Genomic DNA, 23,917 nt, shown 5'->3' on the forward strand with positions numbered 1-23,917 from the left:
TTAGGATATAAGATAGATTTTTAATAGTTGAGATCATGAATCAGTTGCAGCTAGACCACCGTGGAAAACCTGGAAGCACTGGACGGCTGTTTCAGCCTATTATGGGACTCTCCAACAGTGCGCATCCACGATCCCGCCCTGCGAGATTCGAACTCAGGACCTATCAGTGTCGCGCGCGAGCGCATAATCACTAGACCACTGAGCTGACCGACATCCGACAGTGTTAATGTCTAACTTCAATCGATCCACGAAATTGAGTGACACACCCACTAATGTCTTCAGTGAGTCACTATCTTTTCCATGGTGGTCTAGCTTCAATGGATTCATGATCTCAACTATTAAAATTACTATAATATCCACAAAACGCCTTCTGATAAAAAAATAAAAGAAAAAAGATTTGAGTTCGTACAACTTGTCAAATTTGAGAAATGCTTAAGAATACAGGTTATTGACTAGGTTAACTCTAACAACCTGTTCGTCAAAGAGTATATTTGCTCGGTAAGGTATTATAGAACTTCTATAGATTTGCTTGCGTGCATGGATTTTAATGTATTTACGTCTCGTTCTACCGGAAGATACATAAGGAAAAAGAAATGAATGAAGTGGATGGTTAGTATCTGATAAGATAACACCTGCCAGGAGTTTGCAAGACTTAAGATGTCTACCCACAACCATATTAATAATGACCTCAAAAGATACACCACACACCTTGCTAACTGCCTTCAGCACTCTCTGTAAAACAGCAAAGTCTTTTCTCAAAAGCCGGAGAAAGAATAATGGAGAACAATAAAGAATAATAGGTAATATGCAGGGATTGACATATTGTAAGAGTGAATGGCGAGTAATCCCAAAAGCATGCAGCCTCTTTATGTAGTATGTCAAACGGTAAACTTTTTTCGATAACAGTAAAACATGAGAAGATCAAGGGAAGTCAGAGGAAAAAGTAATACCAAGATAATTGACCTTCGACACTGTGTTTATCAAGGAGTCCCCTGTGGCATAAGCATTATGGGTTCCCAAAATAGTGCATAGGTGCTGTCCATGTTTCAGGCTAAAGTTAACAGCTTGATATTTAGATAGATTAAGTAAGAGACCATTGCCAGCAAACCACCATTCAATACGAGACAAAATCTCGTTCATTTCTATGGGATGTAAAGAGGTAGAAATAGGCATAGATATAGTAAGATTGTCTGCATATTTTACAAAAGTGTTTTCTGTGGAAGAAGGCAGATCATGCAGAAAAAAAAGAGAAAAGGATAGATGAAAGAACAGCCGTTCATGAGTCCGGACTCATGACTAAAGCCTGTTTCCTCACCCATCTGAGTGGGATTTTATCCGTTCTATAGTTTATACATGATATTGGTCGCTACTTAGCGATGGATTAGTGTAAAAAACGTAGTCGTTAACCGAGTGGACTATTCGAAACACTTCCTATCATAATAATGGACAACGTGTAACATGAGTTCTTCCAAGATTACCCGAACTTTATACTGTTAGGTGAAAAATAAACTTCCTTTTAATTATTTCCTACTACCGGCAACCGAATGCCCTGAGTGTATATCTTAGAATTTATTGACTAACTCATTATTAACCCTTATTGTAACCATAGCTTAATGAAAACCAGAGTACACTGAACAACTCTCACATTACAATCTAACTCGAGCTGACATATGTGACTGAATTAAATTTGATTCATACTTATTTAAAATCAGAAATATCAATTATTCACATGATAGTGATTTATCTAGATTAATAGAATCTACTAACAATGTTTTCAGTAGTTAAGAATTAGTGGATGATATATTTCACAAACATTTTATGTAATGTAGTGATAGGATGGGTAACAAAACCTAAAAATCTCATTTACTTAGGTCTAGGTATGAAGACAGCATAAGTTAAGAGTGATTCCTAAACCACGAATTGGTAACATTTAAAGAACGATTAGAATATTAATAAGTATTGGGCAGTTTATTCAACCTGACTCGTGCCTGTGTGGTTGCGTCACAGGATTGAGCTGTACTATTCAAATTGTAGCGTTAAAGCCTATATGGTGTTTGAATCTCCTGCGAAACTGGATTGAGCTGTATTGCTCGGATTAAGCCTGGGCAGTGTCTGGCTCTTCTGTTAAACAGGATTGAGCTATGCTGTTAGGGATGTCACGTGAAAGTCTGAATGGTGTCCGGTTCTCTTGGGAACCAATGTAAAACTACTCTGGCCCACAGGGGTATATTATATATAACTCGTGACTCCACAACAGTGTACACCACATACTCAGTTAACATTTTAAACCAAACCTTAACTTATCTCGATAAACGCTATGCCAAAACATATTAAAGAGAAGTATTCGTCAAATTGTCAAATACCATTTCTTTTTTACGAAAATAAACAGCTGAGGACACATATAGCCCCAGAAAACAAAAATAATTTGGTCTTTTTCAAAATTTTCATGTGTCATATTTCTTGGATCAGTTTATTGGTAAGATTATACTTAAACAAACAATTTTTCCTCTAACTCTATATTATTTTAAAATGGATTTCTTGAAGCATATTAAACAAAGTCATGGATTCATTTAGATTTTGATGGAGTTTTGTTCTCTGAGCTGGATAATTTGGTCGTGGAGCTTTCATCGTCCTTCTGAACGACATCATCAGCAAAAACTTCGGGTAAAAGTTTGTTCAGAAGGACGATGAAAGCTCCACGACCGAACCATCCAGCTCAGAGAACAAACCTACATCAAAATCATCCACCTGTGCTACAAATCTTCTCCACCATTCATTTGGATTCCTAACACTCAAACTGATTTATATCATGGAAATAACTATGAAATGAAATATTTACGTAAAGTTTACGTAAAGTAAATGGATCAGGAAAACAGGTAATGATAATTATTCCCTTACCGTTTCGAAAATGAAATGCTCAAATTATCAGTTTGCAGAATATTTCGTTTGTAATTTGTTTTAATGTTTAAATTAAACTACTCATAAGTAAGCAATTGAATTGTGAAACAATAAGTAGACATGTATATTTTTCCAATTTGCGATATCAACCCAAAAATTTTATTCTTATTCATTTCAAAAGAATGACCAAAAAGTCGAGAACTTGGTTAAGTGTAACCATAATGGAATTCTATGTAAATAAATACATCCGTCAATAATTCCATAGGTCGACTGTATGAATTTCATAATGACAGAAGTTATCATATTAAAGAGAAGTAGATTAAAGTAATTTCATGTTATACACGTAATCTGGATTTTATTTACATCTTCGAAGGCATATAAATCAACTAGGAATTACTTATTTATGGTGTTATGGACGAGAACACCAGTGGGGACAACCAAATGTATTTTAACACAATCAATTATCTCAGACTTGATTGTTCTTTCATTTCCATACCAATCACTTTCTTTCTCTTCTCTTAGATCTTCGCAACCTTCTGCTTCTAGGTATTTCACTTTCAACTAGTGACATATACTACTTATATCTGTCGACATCAGTAACATACACCACGACAGATCCATTATTATATATATTCAAATGATATAAATCTTATTTCTGTGTTATTTTTCAAAGGACCTCAAAATATTTTACTGAACTTAAACTTATTCATGGAGGGTAAAGATGATTATGAATATAGTAAGTTTAGTCTAATTTATTTTAGGTGCTCTTCAGCTCACCTACTAAGATTATAATGACTCCTTGTTCATTTGAAAATTAAATCAAACTAAAGAATAAAGTCTGTCGAATGTAGGGAATTTGAAAGCTGGTAACTACGCCGGTTAAATTGTTGATGTTTTATTCAATGCAGTGAAAGATTATTTATTCTAGTTTTATGAATACAGAGTCAGGATCATTGATTAGTATATTCAGAAGGGGTTTTGTGGAGATTTCAGTATTTTTCATAGCTGAAATCATGAGTCAATTGAAGCTATACTGAAGTCTCCACAAAACCCCTTCGGATTATAGTCATATTCTCACTAGTGACTGACTTCAAGATACATGTCCTGGAGTTCTAGTGGGAAGCAATGACCAGTGAAGTTCAACCAGGTCTGTTGTGAGATATCAACTCACTGAAGACAATTGGTGGACGGTTGCTCAAACTTCGTGGATGCGTTGAAGTTAGACATTAACACCGTTGGATGCCGGAAAGCTCTGTGGTCTAGAGGTTAAGCGTTCGCATGCGAGACTGATAGGTCCTGTGTTCGAATCTCGCGAGCGCGGGATCGTGGATGCGCACTGCTGAGGATTCCCATAATAGGACAAAACGGTCTTCCAGTGCTTCCAGGTTTTCCATGGTGGTCTAGCTTCAATTGATTCATGATTTCAACTATGAAAGATTAGTATATTCATAGATATATCATAAATATATTCAAAATGAACAACATACCTTGGAAGAGAAATGTAAACAAAATTTATTCTCTCTTTATACTTTTGAGTTAGTTATTTTACATTCTCATATTGACAAACATTTACATTATTAGTTTTAATTATTAAATTATTATTATTATTATCAACTGTTGAATTTTGTCTTTGTTGATTACGTCCTTTAGCTCGACGATTTTTAAACCATACTTGTACACGTGATTCAGGTAAACGTAATTTTAAAGCTAATTCTTCACGTATATAAACATCAGGATAACGTGTTTTTGCATATAATTCTTCTAACATTAATAATTGATGTCTTGTAAATGTTGTACGTTCACGTCGTTGTCGACGTACTGGATTACCTTGAATAGAAATAAAGAAAACTGTGTGAATGATAGTTTTTACATTAAATGCACAAATACATTACACAAACTAATTGTGTACTCTTAATGTTATATCCTGTGGCGATTTATGAATGGTAACTTTGAGGACTATTCATGGACCAATACGATACGTATATTTCCTATTGTATAATTGTTAAGTAACTGAACTATTCATATTCATGTTGCTTCTATCATGAGCTTTATTTTGACCTTTGAACTATTATTATACGACTTACCATTCCTGAGTTATCTTCAGTCTATCAATTACTGTTCCCCTTATTCACAGCCACATTTGGCTAAATCTTGTACAAATGTTATTTTCTACTTTATGGTACGATGTGGTTTGTTTGTTTGGTATATAAACCTAATATGCTTGAGAATAATGATATATATTGCAGAGGCTGTTATTGGTGTTGCGGACTTAACTGGCAAGGCTAGGTAGAAAGCCAAACTGATAAGTACTCAAGACTGCTTGTACGGTTTACGTGTATTATTGGTCCGATCGATAAATCACCCCTCTCTGATTGGCGGGGATTATCGCGCTCATATAATAACAAGGCACTCAGGCAATCGACATAACACTTAAATAAAATGTTGATGAATATCAAATTTGAATAACAGTAGATATATGCAATTTAGGTAGATGCTTTTAGTTGTGATGTGTTTTTTATAAGCTAGGTGGCTTAATTGTAAAGCATTGACTGCCGTTCTGAACAAGATGATCAAAGTTTACTTCTTGTAGAAGTAAGCTGTTTCATTATTCTACAACTACGAAATTAGACTGTTCTATTGACCTTATCTACAACTCAGTTTCATTTGAAGGTACCTTTTAAAATCAAAGATTATTGAACAACTGTGACTTAGCACATCACATGGAATAAAAATCTTATGATAAGCATACTACATACAAACAACTAAATCAAAATTCAATCATCTACATTTTTAATTTCTATAATATGACAAAATCTTCATTCAATGCCATAGGCAGGTTACTCTTGAACTTTCAAAAATAGATTGAATTCATAGATTATGCCTTTCGATTAGAACTACCGAAAATTCTTCCCAACGTCATCTATTATTATGCGTACAATTAATAGTGATTCGGGTAATTCTATGATAATTGTGACTATAATGCTTTTTACAGAGTAATGTTACGTATCCAATCAACGTAAACCGGTGTTTATTTGATGAATATTTCATTCTGGGTTAGAACTTCCGATTTGTGTTATTTAGTCCCTCGTCTCCTAAAAAACTTCTTATGTATGGAAGATTTCATGATGGTAATCAGGATATGAATATTCAATGAAGTTCACTTTTCTTCAGTGAAAAATGTTGTTAATAATGAAACATTCAGATAGCATCAGTTTATATGTGACTTGGCATTATCGATGGTATGGAACAGAGTAAGCAGTGATTAAGTTAATACTAGTAATTCATCATGGATATATTAAATTAAACAATGAAATATGTAAACAAAGAACAATCCAAATGCTTATCAGACTAAAATACGGTATTATTTCATGAATGGATGTATATGAGCTGAATAGGAGATTCTAGGCATGTTAACCATAAAACAGACTAACTTTGTTGTTAAGGTGATATTAGATAATGTTACTCAAAGTTTGTCGTATAAGTAATAAACTTGTTGTTACACAATAATGAACCGGACACCGGTATTCTATTCATAAATGCATACTTTAATTTAAGTAAATTTCCATTCGCATTTACATTATAATATTGAGTAAGCTTACTCGCATTCATTTGCATTTACATTCCACTTTTCTGACTTAAAAGCGTTTTAGAGAGACATCCAACGTAATTGGATATCTTTGTTTATTCTATAGTTAATTTAAAAGATATGCTACTTTACAACGTTGTCCATTGTATTCCGTGCTTCCCCTCGGATGTCGGGGTCTTCACAATCCAGTTAACCAACAGAGGAAAGAGAAAGGGCGAGAGTAAGCATCCTTGTTTGACTCCGGTCCTCACATGGAATGTATCTGTCAGCTGTCCTCTACGCATCACTTTGCACCGTAGTTCGTCGTATGAATTCCCTCTAATGTTGAGGATTTTCTCAGGTACACAATAGCATCGAAGAAGGTTCCATAATGTTCTCCTATCTTTATTGTCAAATGTTTTCTCATACTCAGGGAAGTTGATGCATAGCGACAAACTCCACTGAATTGGTTATTCAACGATGATCCGTGGTGTCGCGATTTGGTCTGTGCACAACCGATCCTTACGGTGTCCGCTCTGTTGATCTCGAAGCCGGACGTCTACTGAATGTTTCGTCCGGTTCAGTAACACTGTTTAAAATCCTTCGTAGTACCGATAGTAGTGTGATGCTCCAGTAGTTCTCACAATCGTCCAGGTATCCTTTCTTTGGAATCTGACGATGTATCCTTCTTCCTAGTCCATCTGCGCTTGTTCCTCCTCCCAAATCTTCCTGAATAGAATGTGGAGCATGTTTGCAGTTGCTTCTATGTTTGCTTTCATTGTTTCAGTTGGCATGTTGTCAAGTCCTGCTGCTTTCCCAACGTAAAATACTCCCACATTTTATTAATTTAAACAACTATTCAATTTGTGAATTTTAAGCTTTTTGATTTAAGAATCAAATTTCGATTAACAGACTGCAGGATCTAACCTCAACTCATCCAATTACATTCAGATTATAAGGTAATATCACTAATCCTTATACGAAAAGTCTAATGCGGTACGTAGAACTACACTTAGTAAATGAGCTATATTACATTTCTTAATATAACCATAGGGTGTTCATCACTCAAAATCTTCTTTCAGCTTTAACAGTTCCCTCAACACAGTCATTTAAGAAGCGGTCATTTTTGAATTCTGATAAGTAACGTTGTAATTAATATACAGTTAAACAGTGAGAGATTTCATACGTATATGTGTGATAGATGAATGAAAATTACAATTTTTTTTAGATTAACATGAGTTTTACCTAATTGATAACATGAAAAAGGTTTACAAATTCTTATACATTGAATTTACTTTATGTATGAAAATAATGTCACACGTAACATAAATTTACCCTATGGAACGTCGACAATTATACTTTGAAAGTACGAAAATTTCGAAGATGTTAGATTATGGTTGAATTCATTAGTCGATTGAAGTTAAACCACTATCGAAAACTTAGAAGCACTGGACAGCTATTTCATCCTATTATGGGGCTCCTTGGCAGTGCGCATCCACGATCTCGCCTCACGAGATTCGAACCCAGGACCTATTGGCTCAGTGGTCTAGAGGTTAAGTCCTCGCGCATCGACCGATAGATTCTGGGTCCAGGTCCTGTGGGGGCTGGATCGTGGATGTGCACTGCTGAGGAGTCTCACACTAGGACGAAACGGCCGTCCAGTGCTCCCAGGTTTTCCATGATGGTCCAACTTCAATTGACTCGTAAAAACAACTACAAAATTACTAAGATCTCCACAAAACCCTCTTCTGATGTTGTTAGATCAGTTACAGTTTTTAAAATAACATGTAGTCTGCCATTATTATCATTAGTAGTATAGTAGTAATAATAATTTCTTTACTCAATATTATATTATTGGTACAATATAGGATTCTCAGCACAAGATATTTCAAAAAGTTTCTTTTGCAAAAAGAAAAAAAGACGAAAAACCAATAACTTCAAACGTATATACATGACAGACTAACTTTGGTTTGACCATTATTGATAACTAGAGGGCACTGAATAGCTGTTACTCTCAAATATGGAACTTCTTAGTCGTGTATGCTCATGATCCTACTAGGGACCCAATCTTAGTACATTAAAGCGTCATTGCCTACACTTGAAATTCAGACTAGTGAGTTTGGCACGCAGTTGTTCATTGTTCTTATCTTAGTCAATTTCACTATGTTGTCCGTCAAGCAACCCAAAAGTGATAAGAAAATAACTTGAGTTCAACAATCTCCACGTTATTTTACAATATTTTTTTATTTTAGTAGATTGTAGTAATATTAACTGTGAAATTGGTTTCCCTCAATTTCTCAAAACGTTTAAGTTCCATTAAGAAAAGAGTTTCAATGGTTTACACTTGAAGTTATATCCACTTCATAATATATGAATATGAACACCTAATATCAGTGCTGATAATTGTCTCACCATCAACATAATTGAAACCAATCAATTACCGCTTCTCAACATTAATTCTCGAGTTCATCCCATAGTTAGACCCCGACTATGAGCAGTTAATTTGTCGTGCTCGTCAAGCAACTTGAAATTTATAATTACGATCTCATCTGGAATGTTATTTAGGCAGTATTTATGAGTTCCAAAGTAAGAACACAACTGTTCATTAGGTTCTGGTTTTCAGCGGTTATAGGACTAATGTCAATCCGTAATATATATAAATTTTCAAAGTTTATAGTGATCACTAATACTAACATTTCATGTGACATAAATCATCTTTGACAAATTATTATATTCTATAAAATGCAAAATGTTTTTCTGGAAAACCAACATGCAAATTCGTTAGTTTAAACTAACTGTTAAGAATACTCTTAAACTGAACGACGAACAGAAGTATGCATCCAAGACCTCATTACAACAGAATAAAGCCCGGGATCTTCAGTCTCTCGTGTATAAACTCATAACCATTAATACCACTACGCCTATAATGATAATAAAGTAATCATGTTATAAATTGTTAGGTTAGAAAATAAACAGTAGGATCTTCCGTTTTGTTCGACATGGGACTCATCGACTGGGTGCACTTGACACCCAGAGTGGACAAAACGTGATCCCTATATTTCACTGCTAGCCACCATCTTGTATTACATTATTGGTTGACAAGCATGCAGTTGTTGAATGTGGGGCGCAGTTTATCGTATAATACTAATCCTAACGAGAGAAAGAAAGTTAACACTTCCTATGGCAAGGTTGTTTATATCTGTATAAAGAAATGTTGAATATTTCCAAAATGTGGCGATTGTAAATGTAAACTTTTTGGTACTACACCGTCCAGACCCCGTCAGAAAACCTCATTGAGTAAAAGATTTTTAAGACTATTAACAGGCCATACGGTGGCTAGCACTGTCATATTTATGTCCGTAATCGGATCATTCTTGTTTTCATAATAGAGGAACATATAAACCGCATGGGATTGTTGAAATTGTACATACACTGATTCACATCGTTTGTTTAATAATAGTATTACGACAGTGTAATTGAGATCATATTAACTGCTTGTCGTTACAAATCCATCATTTTCCTACTTTTACAATATGAAGAATAATGATTATTATCTCACAAGTTCACATTTAATCTTACAAATGACTACTAATTTTCAAAGTTTAATCGACTGTATCAATTATCCAGTCGTTTCAGTTAATTACACATTATAGGTGCCATGGTTTAAAATTAAAATAAAGAGACATGGAGATATTAAAAGGTCTATCAATCTAACATATTTCAAATGTGTGTTAATAACTCTCATCATGTATTACATAATCGATTTGATATCATTGTCTTATGAAATAAGACTCACCTTTCAATGTGATCTAACCCTATGCAAACACACTTTGACACAATAAAATGAATAGTTCAAAATATAGATGGTGATCATATCAAATCTATTCCCCAAGGTGTAATTATGTGAATATAATAATTTCACTGAACCAGTTTAACCACACACAAAAAAGTTTTTCATTGTAATTATATAGATTTAATGTGTTAGGTGTGAATGTCTAGTAAGACTTATGTAAAATATGTGTTAGAGAGAGCAGGTGAATGAATCTTTGTTAATCTCTGAATTCATCATAATTTTCAAGCGATCCGATATGAATCATTTGAAAAAACCCATATGTTATTGATTATAAATGAAAAGCATTTTTAAAAAACAGATTGAAATAAAGTGAATGAAAAGTCCTGGATTCAAATCCCGCGAGGTAGGATCGTGGATGCGCACTGCTGAGGAGCCCCACAATAGAACGAAACGACCGTCCAGTGCTTCCAGGTTTTCCATGATCGTCTAGCTTCAATTGACAAATGATATTACCTATATAAAATTACTGAAATCTCCACAAAACTTCCTTGTGAAATAAGGTTGGCGAAAAGTCTATGGTTTGTGTAGATTGTACAAGTTGAAGTAACTTCACCCCATAAACTGGTATAAGTTGTTATTTAAACTGTTGAAAACAAAAATGTACTAGATACTTGTTTCATTCTATTTTAAGATTCTTAAAGAGAGAACACTAACCATATACATAAGGATTAGCCCCAAATGCCCTGGTACAGCCGAGAGTGGGGAGATCCCGCTCTCCCTCTCGAAACGCTCTCACATGGAAACGCATATATAGCCTCTGTCAGGAAAGTTCTACTCACTGCCTTCTCATGGCATTACTGTTGTTTACGAAATTGAGAGGACGAAAAGCGAATGTCCGGCGCTTTAACCGGGTTGGTGGACACGGAAAGTTCACCTAAGGGGAGCTGGAAAACCCTGATTCCAAACCAATGGTGTACATGGGCTCCAGTATCCTGAAGGAACAAATGGTGTATGAATCAATCGTTGATCACCGGCTACCATGGGACTGCATCTGCTTCAATGCCTTGTGGATCAGATCTTTAGGTCGAAGGCTCCGGGTGTGGCCCCCTAAGGGAACCACCTGCTTCAGTTTGGGCACCCGGGTAGTATCACAGCCCTTACACAAATCAAATGAAATTTGTGTGGCGCATATATATCTGGTGCCCCTTTGTACCAATATTTGTGTTTAAATAAATAAATAAATAAGTCATTTATGTGTTGTAATGAGCATAATGTATTTGAACGACTGAGTCGGAATTTATCGATCTACGATTTCACTTTAACTCCAAGGAGAAATCAGTCTATATCAATGTATTCGTATATAGGTTCATCATATTCTTTTTGAGACAAAGCAGTACAGATTATCATTAAAAATCATACATTTCTTAATATTAATCACATAACAAAGTCTTACTATGTAATCTAACCACATATTTTGATTCAAACAACATTTTGACGATTATTTAATATCACAGTAAGAGGATTTGTGGAGATTGTAATATTGCTAACAGATAAATTCACTGGTCGATCTATGCTAGACTACCATTGAGAACCTGATCTAGCTTAAATCGACTAGTGAATTCAACTGTTAAAAATATTGTCTCAAAAAGAATATGATGCACCTATATATGGATACATTGGTATAAACTAGTAAACGTATGATTTAGTATGGTTAAAAGTACTTTGATTTCAATACATGTAAAATTCTCTTTATTTACTTCGGTTTAGGTGATTGAGTTTTATTATACTGGGCCTCGTGAAAACAGTGTATTACAATACATTAAATACACAAGCTTGTAATTGGTGAAAATTGTTCTTGAAAACATTATTTATTATTCATTTATTTAAACACATAAATATTAATACAAAAGGGCACCAGATATAAATGTGCAACACAAATCTCATTTGATTTGTGTGAGGGCTGTGATATTGCCCAGGTGCACAAAATGAAGCAGGTGGCTTTAATAGGGGGCCACACCTGGAGCCTTTGACCTGAAGATCTGATCCACAAGGCAGTGGAGCATCGTGAGGAGATGCAGTCTCATGGTAGCCGGTGACCAACAATAGGTTCATACGCCATTCGTTCCTTAAAGATCCTGGAGTCCATATGCACCATTGGTTTGGAATCAGGGTTTTCCGACTCCCCTAAGTGGACTCACCGTGTCCATCAGCCCAGTTAAAGCGCCAGACATTCGCTTTTCGTCCTCTCAATTTCGTAAACAACAGTAATGCCATGAGAAGGCAGTGAGTAGGACTTCCCTGACAGAGGCTATATACGCCATGTGAGAGCATGTCGAGAGCTGTCTCTCCCCACTTTTGGCGGTACCAGGGCATTTGGGGCTAATCCTTATGTAAATGGTGAGTGTTCTCTCTTTAAGAATCTTCCCAATACATGTCTAGTCAATTTGTTAATATAAATGAGGGATACAAACAAATCCAACTCTCTCTAATCAGTAATAATACTCAAATTAGTGTAGATTAACAATGAAAACTATTTTTATACCATTCTATTTACACTGAACAGAAATATTCAGACATAACGAAGAAAAAATCAACATGTAGTTTGTGTAACTTACCTGTAGATATATTTAAATCATTCGGTGTTGAACCAGCAGCCGCCGCCACAACAGCAGCAGCCATCAAGAAATTATTTGATTGTTCTAATAAATTATATGGAGTTGTTTGACGATTAAATGGTTCATTCATAGTATGTTTACTTCCAGAATTATCATTATGATTATTATTATTACTAACACTATTGTTATTAGTAGTAGTTGTCATATTCGTAGTAGAAGTGGTAGTATTCATATTGTTACAATGATGTCTATGATTATTACAATGAATTCTATTTAAATTCATTTCTTGTAAAAATGTCATTGGATCATATGAATTCATCATATGTATATTACTTGCTGAATATTTATGTGGTATAGTTGTATTTGAATTATTTGAACATACTTCTGACGATGATGATGATGATGCCAATGTTGGTGATAAGGAATTATTATAATTATCATTTAATTCATTATTAAATGAATGATAATTCATTGTATTCGTAAATAGATTTGTATATTCTGAATTAAAATCAGATAACAAAGATTGATAATGATGATGTTGATTATACTGACGAGGAAGTTGATTCAATGTAGGATGGGTGTGGACATTCGAATGAGGATGATCATGATGATGATGAGTATGACTATGTAAATAATGTGTATCATGTTGATCAGTATCAGTAGACTGATCATGAACTTCTGCAGATAAATGATTAGATTGTGATGAATTTGGCAATGTTATACTACTTATTAAGTCTCTAGAATCATTTCGGTTACCATTGTTATTACCTTTGTCGAAATAAGTATTTGAAAAATGGATTGATGATGTAGTATTATTTACATCAAATGGATAATTTGATATTTGTGAATAATTGCTGGTATAAATAGAATATGGATTATGATCTGAATTAGTATATAATTCATGATTGTATTTATCAAAGAGATCACGATTAATATTACTACTACTATTACTATTATTAACAGATGTATTAGTAGTATCGTTAGTAGTATTAGTAGAATAATTTAATTTATTCATTTGAATGATACTAGATTCATGATTTCTTAAATCATCTGAAAAATTATTATTATTATTATTATTTCGATAATGAATATATTCATTATTATAATCAGACATTAAAAATGGTGACAGTTTCATATGTTGTGTATAATACTCATGATGGGGATGGTTACTGTGGTGATCATGATCATGAGGATGATGATGTCCATTGAAATATGGCAGAAACTCTAAATCATTAGAATGATTTTGTATAATTGGAATAGTTTCATTTAAATATGTTAAATGTTCATTGTTCACTGTATTTACTATCATCTCTTCATTTTGTTTCATTGTTAATTGTTGTTGATGAATTGTATTATGATCAGTTGATAGATTAAGATGAGTATGGGTAGTTTTTAATCTACTTTCATATTCTGTATAATGGTAACCATTATTATTATTATTATTATCATTACTATTATTCCATATTGTATTATTTTTTTGTTTTAATCTACCATAATTTGAATTGATTGTTGGATAAATATTGGCTGTTAATGATAATGCAATTTGATATTTAGGTTTTGGTGAATTATTATTTAAACTATACTTATTTTCGGGATAATTTTCATATAGTTGCTTTGATTGTTCAAGTTGATTGTTCGACTCCATTCGATCATTATTATTACTATTATTATTACCATTACTATTATGATCATGATCTAAATGATTATCACATTCATCATGATGGACATCTTTTGTTTCTAGTTTTATATCATTATTATTATTATTAATGGAAGAGATTGACAAATCTGAATTTGACCATGATGTTATATGAGGATAATGATCCGAATTTATGATTGGTATTCTTTTATCTTGGTTTAAATTAAACACAAAGTTGTCTGGTTCATGTTTTAATAATATTGATGACATTGTCTCTACTAATGTTGATGTAGTGGAAGTTGTCGTTGATAATGATGATGATGATGATGATGATGGTGTTGATGAAACAGATCCAGAAGATAAAGTTGATAATGATGGTGAATTCATTTCAAATTCTTGTTTTATTAAATTTGTTTTAAATTTATTTTTATATTCAATGAATTCATTAGTTGATGAATGAAATAATTTTGTATAATTATATTTATGATGATTGAGATCAATGCTTTGATGTATTAATTGATCTAGTTTTTCAGTAGTATTATTAGTAGTATTTGTTATATTTGTACTTATTGGGCAAAGAGCTTTTTTTGTGTTTTCCATAACTTTATCAATACATGATAATTGAGATTCATCTGAAGTAGTATTCCAATATAAATTATTTAAAGAGAAATTAATTGACTTTGAATCATCTAATGAACTTTTTTCTAGAGGCTTTAAATGTTGAAAAAAGAAAACACAAACACACACACACAATAAATATCAGAGACAGAAGAGAACCATTTTGTTAAAAAGAATTATTTCTTATAATTTTCACAACTTGAATGACATTTAAACTTCAACATTACGTTCAAACTGTAAGTTATTTTCATAGTTGAAAGCGTGAGTCAAATGAAGCTAAACCACCATGGAAGACCTGGAAGCACTGGACGGCCGTTTCGTCCTATTGTGGGACTTCTCAGCAGTGCGCACCCACGACCTCGCTTCGCGAGATTCGAAACCAGGACCTACCAGTCTCGCGCGCGAGCATTTAGCCGATAGACCACTGAGCCGGCATCCGATGGTGTTAATGTCTAACTTCAACCAATCCACGAAGTTGAGCAACCGTTCACCAATTGTCTTCAGTGAGTTGATATCTCATAACAGACGTGGTTGAACCCCACTGGACACTGCTTCTCACTAGAACTCCTGGATTTACCTCTCGAAGTCAATCACTAGTGAGCATATGATTATTATTATCAGAAGGGGTTTTTTGTGGAGATTTAGTATTTTCATAGTTGAAAGCACGAGTCAATTGAAGCTACATCACCAGGGAGACCTGGAAGCACTGGACGGCCGTTTCGTCCTGTTGTGGGACGTTATTGTTTAAAATGTTGACTAGGATATCTTGGTGAAAGTACAAAGGACAACTATTTGTAAAATTACAGAATTTCGAGGCTCACCATACACAGGGCGACTTGAAAAATAAAAAAATCTTTAATTTGTCTCGATGAATATTAAGCAGTGATCTGATTTTTGTGCATAGAATATTAGGAATTAGTTTTGAACCTGATATATCTTCCCTTCTTCTTCTTCCTGTTGGATCAAGACAACTCAGAAGACATGGTAGTGAAGTCAAAAGCTAAGAGCATACAGGGCTTCACACTGAGTTCTGAATTTTTAGAACATACTACCATAAGAACTGGTGCTCGCACCTTCAATTGACTCATTCAAGTGAATACTAGACATCCACAGAACATGACTAACATAAGCCAACGGCTTTTTATCGCTAATACTTATATCTGAATCTGAAAATCTAAACATCCACAACCCATACATGACAAAGCTTTTTGCATTGATCAAAATTGAAGTCAACAGTTTTATGTGCGTGTGTGTGGAAGAGTGTGGACAGTTAACAATGAACTTAATATTCAATGATATATAATTATTACACAAGACATAAGTGAGATATTGAGTGCTCAAAAATTTTTTCAATTCTTGGATAATTTTTCATAATTTATGATACAAGCTAAAATATTTAATCAGCCACTGAAAACCAAAAAACACTGGTTTGTCCTTGTATGAGACTACATTGTAGTACGCCTCCACGACCTCACCACAAGAGATCAAACATAGGACATTCTGGTTCTTACATTGAGTGCTTAACTTGTTAATCACTTACTTGGTTCATGTTTGTAATTTTAGCCAATTCAAAATATTATGCAACCATCTCTTAATGACACTGATGGGTTACTTTATCACATTCGAATTAGTTGAACTTCACTGGTAACTGATTTCCCCTAGTTACCCGAGAATTACATCTCAAAACTAGTCACCAATGATAAATGCTAGTTTTTCGACTGAACAAACGATAAAGATATGTGTTTTAATATGACATTTTAGAAGTGGGATTAAGTGCTAACTGTTATGTATATTATTACAATTTCACAATCAATAAGTAATCAGGTTTATTTAAAAGTGTTTTTAAACAAATATATTTTTAACTAATCTGAGGAAAATTTTAAAAAATGTAAAACAAAATACCAAATAAGCAAAGATGGATAGTGGCTAGCAGTGGAATCCAGGACGTGCGATTCGTCCTACTTGAGACTCGTCAGCTGGATGTACCTGCAACTCACAGTTGATGTACACTCTGGGACTCGAACCCAGTACCTTTCGCTCCAAACGCCATCGTGTTATCCACTCAGCTACTGAGTGCTGATAGCCACATGCTTGTGCAATGGGGTGAAGTTTAAATTCACTTGGTATTGTTTGTTTGAATCTTCCCGTTGATGCTTAGGACTGCAACTGATCAGTCTCTAATTGGCATATGTGCATACTGTGCATATTAAGACTATATCGAGGCAATACACACAGTATGCTCATATGCCAATAAGAGACTGACCAGTTGCAGTCCTAAGCATTGATGTTAAATACTACTCAATTCTAATTATACAATTTTGACATTTAATCTGATTATAAATAAATCATATAAGAAATGGTGTTTTCATACATATCATATTGATTTATTTATGAATCAAATAAGCCCATTTCATCAGTATTGTGTTTTCATTACGGGGTTTTCAGTATCAAGCACAAGTTAGTTAAGCACTTCTCAATAAACAACAATCATAGACGTAACATGAATATTATTATTTTCTCTCTCTTTTTCTAAAAGTCGATAATGTTTTATAATAAATAGATAAGTACTGAAACGTGAACAAAGCTTACTTGATTCTCATGATGCTGTTGAGGATGACATTGGTGATAGCCACCTAATTGATGATAATCCTCGTTATTTAGTGAATAGTTTATCAGATTTGAATAATTCACTAAATGTAATGGAGTAGAACTGTGTGAATTAATTAACTCATTACTATTGTATTGACAGCTCATTGTATTTATGTATAAATTTTGCATATCATTAGATGATTCCACTAGATCATAGTTACTATTATTATTATTGTCACTATTACCAGCTACTGTGGTGATAGATGTAATAGAAGTAGGCGTAGTACCAGGGTTGATTTCGAATGAACTGGATGAAAGTAACATTGGAATTTGAACAGAAGGCAATTCATCCGTTGAATTCGATGCTGTCACTGTTCCTGATCTCGATGATGATAATGATGATGAGGATACCGAAGACGAGGAAGAGAAGGAGGAGGAAGATGCAACAGATGATGATAATAAATTGGATTCAGAACAAAAATTGGAATTTCTAATATTTTTTAAATCAAGGACATCATTTCTTGAAAATGTTGATGTTTCAGGTGAATTTGTTAAATCTGTTGATACATTGATGACAGAAGGATTCAGGTTACTTTGATCGGAATAAGATAGATTCGGGGTTTTAAAAAGAGAATAATTATGTGTATAAAAGTGATGTGATATAGACGGATTATTTATAGCACATTGTGATAAGGAGCTTTTAGGCGATAAGGATTCAATTTTATTCATAAATAATGGGTTCATTAACTGATGTTGAGTATTCGAAGTATGGATTGAAACTGGATTGTCCATTGTGAGTATAAACAAAATCTAAATGTTAATAATAATAATAATAATGATAAAATATATTCTTTTATGATAAGACATTTCGAAGTTAACAGATTGAATATCTGTCACTATTGACAGATAAATTTAAATACAAATATATTTTATAGATCACCATGGAAAACCTAGAAGCACTGGGTGGCCGTTTCGTCCTATTGTGGAACTCCTCAGCAGAGATTCGAATCTAGGAACTATTGGTTTCATGCGCGAGCGCTTAACCTCTAGACCGCTGAGCCGGTACCCTAAGGTGTAAATGTCTAACTACAACCAGTCCACGAAATTGAGCAACCATCCACTATTGTCTTCAGTGAGTTACTATCTCACAACAGACCTGGTTGAACTCCACTGGTTTATGCTTCTCACTAGAACTTCAGGAAATATCTATTGAAGCTAGTCACTAGTGAGCATATGATGATTTTTATCAAAAGGGGATTTTAGTGATTTATAGTTGAATTCATGAGTCAATTGAATGTACTTGTAAAATGTGATGTAATCTACTTTAATAGAATAATTTAAAATAGTTTGGATGTATTTTTGAATCTAAATTTCAAGTAACTGGTAAAACTAGTCTTTTATAACTTTTCGTGATTTAATTTTCGAATAACAGTATTACCTTAGTTTTAGAAATGATAAATCTCTGAGTTCCAATCTTGAACTCGCTTCCATCTATTTTGTGGAACAGTGGTTTAATGTTTAAAATATTCTTTTTGAAGCTACTATATTCCAAGCTAGTATTCTACTTCACCTACTCCGGTTATAGCTAATGGGCAGTATCATAGAAGGATATTTAGTGAATAAATTGACAGAGACATAAAAATAATAATCAATCTACTTAAGTCGGATTTATGTGGTCATATTCTTAACAATCTAATATACACACATAATAGATGCCTCAAAATCGATTATATATTGTCTTATACTTAATGAATAGTTCGTAATTACACTTAAGCACCAATGAATATATATATTAATCCTTATAAAATTAATTCAGATATCACTCAATAATTAGGGGATACTTCAAGAATTCCTATCTCTAGGTCATTATATAACTCTTTTAGTTTACTGTTGATAGTATTACGTTTTAAGTAAATATTGTGTGTGAAGTATGAAGTGGGTGTACCATTATTATTATTATTATTATTAGTAGTAGTAGTAGTAATAGTAGTAGTAGTAGTAGTTATTAAATTATCATACTGTGCTAATAAATAAGAGAATTTATCGAATTTTTAATAAATTGACATTTGAATATTAAGGAGAGGATAAATAAGTCAATGACAATTGAATATTACATTATGACACAAATAGGATTCCCTATATAATGATAGTAATAATAATAATAATAATAATAATAGCCTATTAATATTTTGAAAGTTTTAAGAATCTCTTAAGTCACTTAAGTTTTAATTGTCTCAAAGATATCTACATTTATAAGGAGAAGAAATTGTGATAATTTAATTCATAAACGACTCATAACCTCAGTATGAATGTGTCTTGAATTAAGTTGGTGATCATATATCAGTACTTATTTTCTATGTACTAATAGATTTGTACATTCGACTTCAAGTCAATAATATTAACTAGTTGTCTAAACTGAATTGGATAGATCAGGGGTTTGAATCTACTACATAATAGCTGAAAATTGAACTACTTAACCAATCAGTTGCCACTTCATACAACAACAAGATTAAAAAGACACATAACGAATAAATTAAATTAATAATGAACGGATAACGATAGTGGATATAGTAAGCAAAGATGGATAGTGGCTAGCAGTGGAATCCAGGGCGCGTGTTTCGTCCTATTTGGGACTTGTCAGTTGGATGTACCTACATCCCGGCATTAATGTTCAATCAGGGATTGGAAAGCATTACCGTTCGCCTCAAGCACCATCACGTTATCCATTTAGCTTCTGAGTCCTGATAGCCACTAGCTTATTACTGTTATATATTATCATTTGTTAATATTCCCAGTAATATTGGATAAAAATGAGGAATTGTTGTGATAAATTTAAATATGTTCAGCGATATCATGGGATACTAATTTTCGAATGAAAATCAATCACATAGTCAAATAACTTATATTTATCAATATAATAATTAGCTTGACTTAACATTCATTATTCATGCTGTTTTATCCGTCATATTTACTGCGAAACTTGTAATTTATTCATTTAATTAGTTTTAATGTTTCTAATCGAAACCATTTCGCTGTGATAAAAAAAATTAGGGAAACAGACAAATATAGATCATACCTATCCGTTGGTTACGTTAGTTATGTTAAATTGAATTTAGCATTACATAGTTACCAGATTTTGCAGGGTTAAACATGTAATAGATGAAAATGACTATTTATTTTAATAGTTAAATTCATGAGTCGATCTGAGATAGATCACCATCTAAAACCTGGAATCACTGGATGACCGTTTAGTCGTAGTACAAGACTCCTCAGTAGTTCACATTCACGATCTCACACGTGGAAATAGAATCCATGATCTTCGGTGTTGCGTTTAAACGTTTAACCCCTAAACTACTGAACTGAAATCCAACGGTGTTAATGTGTAACTTCGATCGATTCATGATCTTACCCAACCGTTCATTGATTGTCTGAAGTGAATAACGGTCTCCAATCGACATGGATTGGACTTTCAGATTTTCAATGGTGGTCTAGCTAACATCGACTTCTGAATTCAACCATTAAAATCACTACAATCTCATTAATCCCCCATCCTGTTTATTTGTTAAAAATAAGAGTCATTTAATGTTAACTAAATAAATAGTCAAAGTTCTCAGGTTCCATATTTTGTCTCAGCCTATCAAGTCTTCCTTAACTGTTAATGGCTTTTTATTAGTTAATGTTAGATTTCATATTAGAAATTAATTTTTAAATCAGATAAATAACTTTTTATTCAACTATACTGTCAGGTCAGATTTATAACAACCTCCTTATTAAATATTGTAGATATTGTTACGTTTGAAGTTTCACATCATAGACTGTCTTTGATTAGGCAATTACAGAGAACTAGAAAGTACTAGATAGATTTTTCACTATAGTATGAGGTTTCTCAACAGCTGATATCCATAACTCTAATATGGATTGAATTCATTAGTTTTAGACCTGAAGTGTAAAATTAGCCATTAGAGACATTGAGTCAACACCCACTGGTACAAGTTAAATTTTAATTAATTTTCAATATACAAAGTAACAATTATGTAATATTACTAGTGATAATTGTGACAAATACTTTTACCTACAGTATTATTATAGTTAACCCAGAAAAACCTCTTGAATAGTTACGCTGATAACATACAATTACAATGAATATTGACGGATATATGTATATGACAAAGATACATGGTAACTAATCGATAAATTACGTCATGAATAATTCAGTATGTTAGGCAAAACGATGGTTGAATACATAATTTTTAACTAAGACTTTTAATTTTGTCCAATTTTAATTAACCAAATGATTGTAAATGAAATGAATCTTGGAGAGTAATCAATCATTTATGTATAGAAATCGCTAATTTACACCTTATAACATTTTGGTTACTTATTAGATTCTTGTTAGTTATTGAGTTAGTGATTGTTAAATGTTACGCAATAAGATGGTGATTGAAAAAAAAACATTTTCATTTCTATAAACTTCAAATATAAAGGTCACATGACAGGAATGTACATGATTTAATTCTCAATATTTAATTTATACAATGTTTTTTTAGTTTGAGAGAGTAAAAAAAGGTCATTTAGGTGATTTTTATTCGATAATAATGTTTTTACCTTGAGAATCAATAATGAATTAAGGGTTGCGTAAGATCATGAATCGATCGAAGTTAGATATTAACAACATTGGATTTCGGTTCAGCGATTTAGAGGTTAATTGTTCACATGCAAAACCGAAGATCGTGGATTCGATTTCCACATGTGGGATCGTGGATGTGCACTACTGAGGAATGCTATGCTAGGACGAAACGGCCATCCAGTGATTCCATGTTTTGAATGCTGACCTAGGTTGTATCGACTCGTGAATTCAACTATTAAGGATATTGAGTCGTTTAAATTTCTATCCATTAACTTATTTCTGAATGTAACAGAAAGACAGTCAATTCTTACATCAAGAGAAGTGCCAAAGAAGTATTGGATCAAAAGTTAATGATATCCATTCTTCAAATTCGATCAATTTACTACAGGAAAAAAATTACCAGTGTTATCGATAATAAAATTGATAACTTTTATTCCGATAGATGACATTTAATGATAGAATAATTTTCACAATGACAAATATTTATTTTAATGTTATGGTGACGAGTAGTGGTTAACGTCCAATATTTACGAAGATAAAAATGTATACCATTAGGTTCTGTCGCCTCGACTACAATGTACTATACTTCCCAAGAGAAACCTGAAGGTCATAATTACAGCTTGATATTTGTATTCAACGAAAATCAGTAGTTGTTCATTATTTATATCACAGATTGATCTTAATTAATCAACCCTTGAGACCAAATAGTACTGGATAGCAAATTTGTCCTGTTACGAAACTTCTCAGAACTACACATCCACAATCCTACTACAGTAGACCTTCAACTACCTTGATATTATTAAAAAAATAATGTGAATGATGCAATTTTTATTCATCTGTGATTATTTAAATTCAAGAGTTGATATTTACAATAAGAGTCAAATAAAGTATCTATCACCTAAAAAAATCAATGTGATAACCATGAAACTACTAAGTCCAGATAGTCATTAACTTGTTCAACGAGTATTAAGTTATTTATAATAATTTGTATATTTCTAATTGTTGATAATAATTGATTAGTTTTTATTAGTATACATAACAATTGAATCCCTTATTATTGATAACGGAAAATTATAAACTATGCATAATCAATACTCATATCTAAAAGGATTACCATTTGATCCTTTATAAGTGACAATGTAAATCAATAAATAAGCTTACTATATATATATATATATACAATTATACTATTCATCTAAGTACCTAGTTATAATATACAAAAGATTAAACAAATGAATCCAGATATTCAAATCCCACTACTCATATGTATGTTTAGTCGGAAATATTAGCATATTAACTAATAAACTAGGGGTAATACATTCTTTTCTCTTAATTATGTAATGAGAAAAAAACAACTGAATGACTAGACTGGGGGGGGGGAGGGTCTTGAGACAAAACTATATGTAAATTATCCATATCAGATAAATAATCTTATTTAATTTAATCAACTTACTTGTCGGTTTACTCCTGCTCTTTATTTTTTTTTTTTTAATGTTTGAAAATATTTTAATATTCTTGGAATAATAATGATCTGTTATTATTAATGATGATAATCCGTTAGTAAAAATTATATCAG

At 32.8% G+C, this 23,917-nt stretch overlaps 1 protein-coding gene and 1 non-coding gene across 2 annotated transcripts; both read right to left on the bottom strand.

Moving 5' to 3' along the window:
- Positions 1–2,330: 2,330 nt before the first annotated feature.
- Positions 2,331–13,001, bottom strand: Smp_124010 (putative homeobox protein otx; the record flags this gene model as incomplete). The annotated part of the gene is made up of 3 exons (XM_018793133.1): positions 2,331–2,389; positions 4,540–4,725; positions 12,872–13,001. 3 exons carry the CDS (start codon positions 12,999–13,001, stop codon positions 2,331–2,333), a joined length of 375 nt encoding a protein of 124 aa, XP_018647676.1.
- Positions 13,002–17,130: 4,129 nt separating this feature from the next.
- Positions 17,131–17,201, bottom strand: Smp_tRNA_00194_Pseudo_TTG.1.1. The gene has a single exon. It is a non-coding gene (tRNA).
- Positions 17,202–23,917: the final 6,716 nt, after the last annotated feature.

Source organism: Schistosoma mansoni, chromosome 1 (assembly GCF_000237925.1).
Source record: "Schistosoma mansoni strain Puerto Rico chromosome 1, complete genome".
Lineage (NCBI taxonomy): Eukaryota > Metazoa > Platyhelminthes > Trematoda > Strigeidida > Schistosomatidae > Schistosoma > Schistosoma mansoni.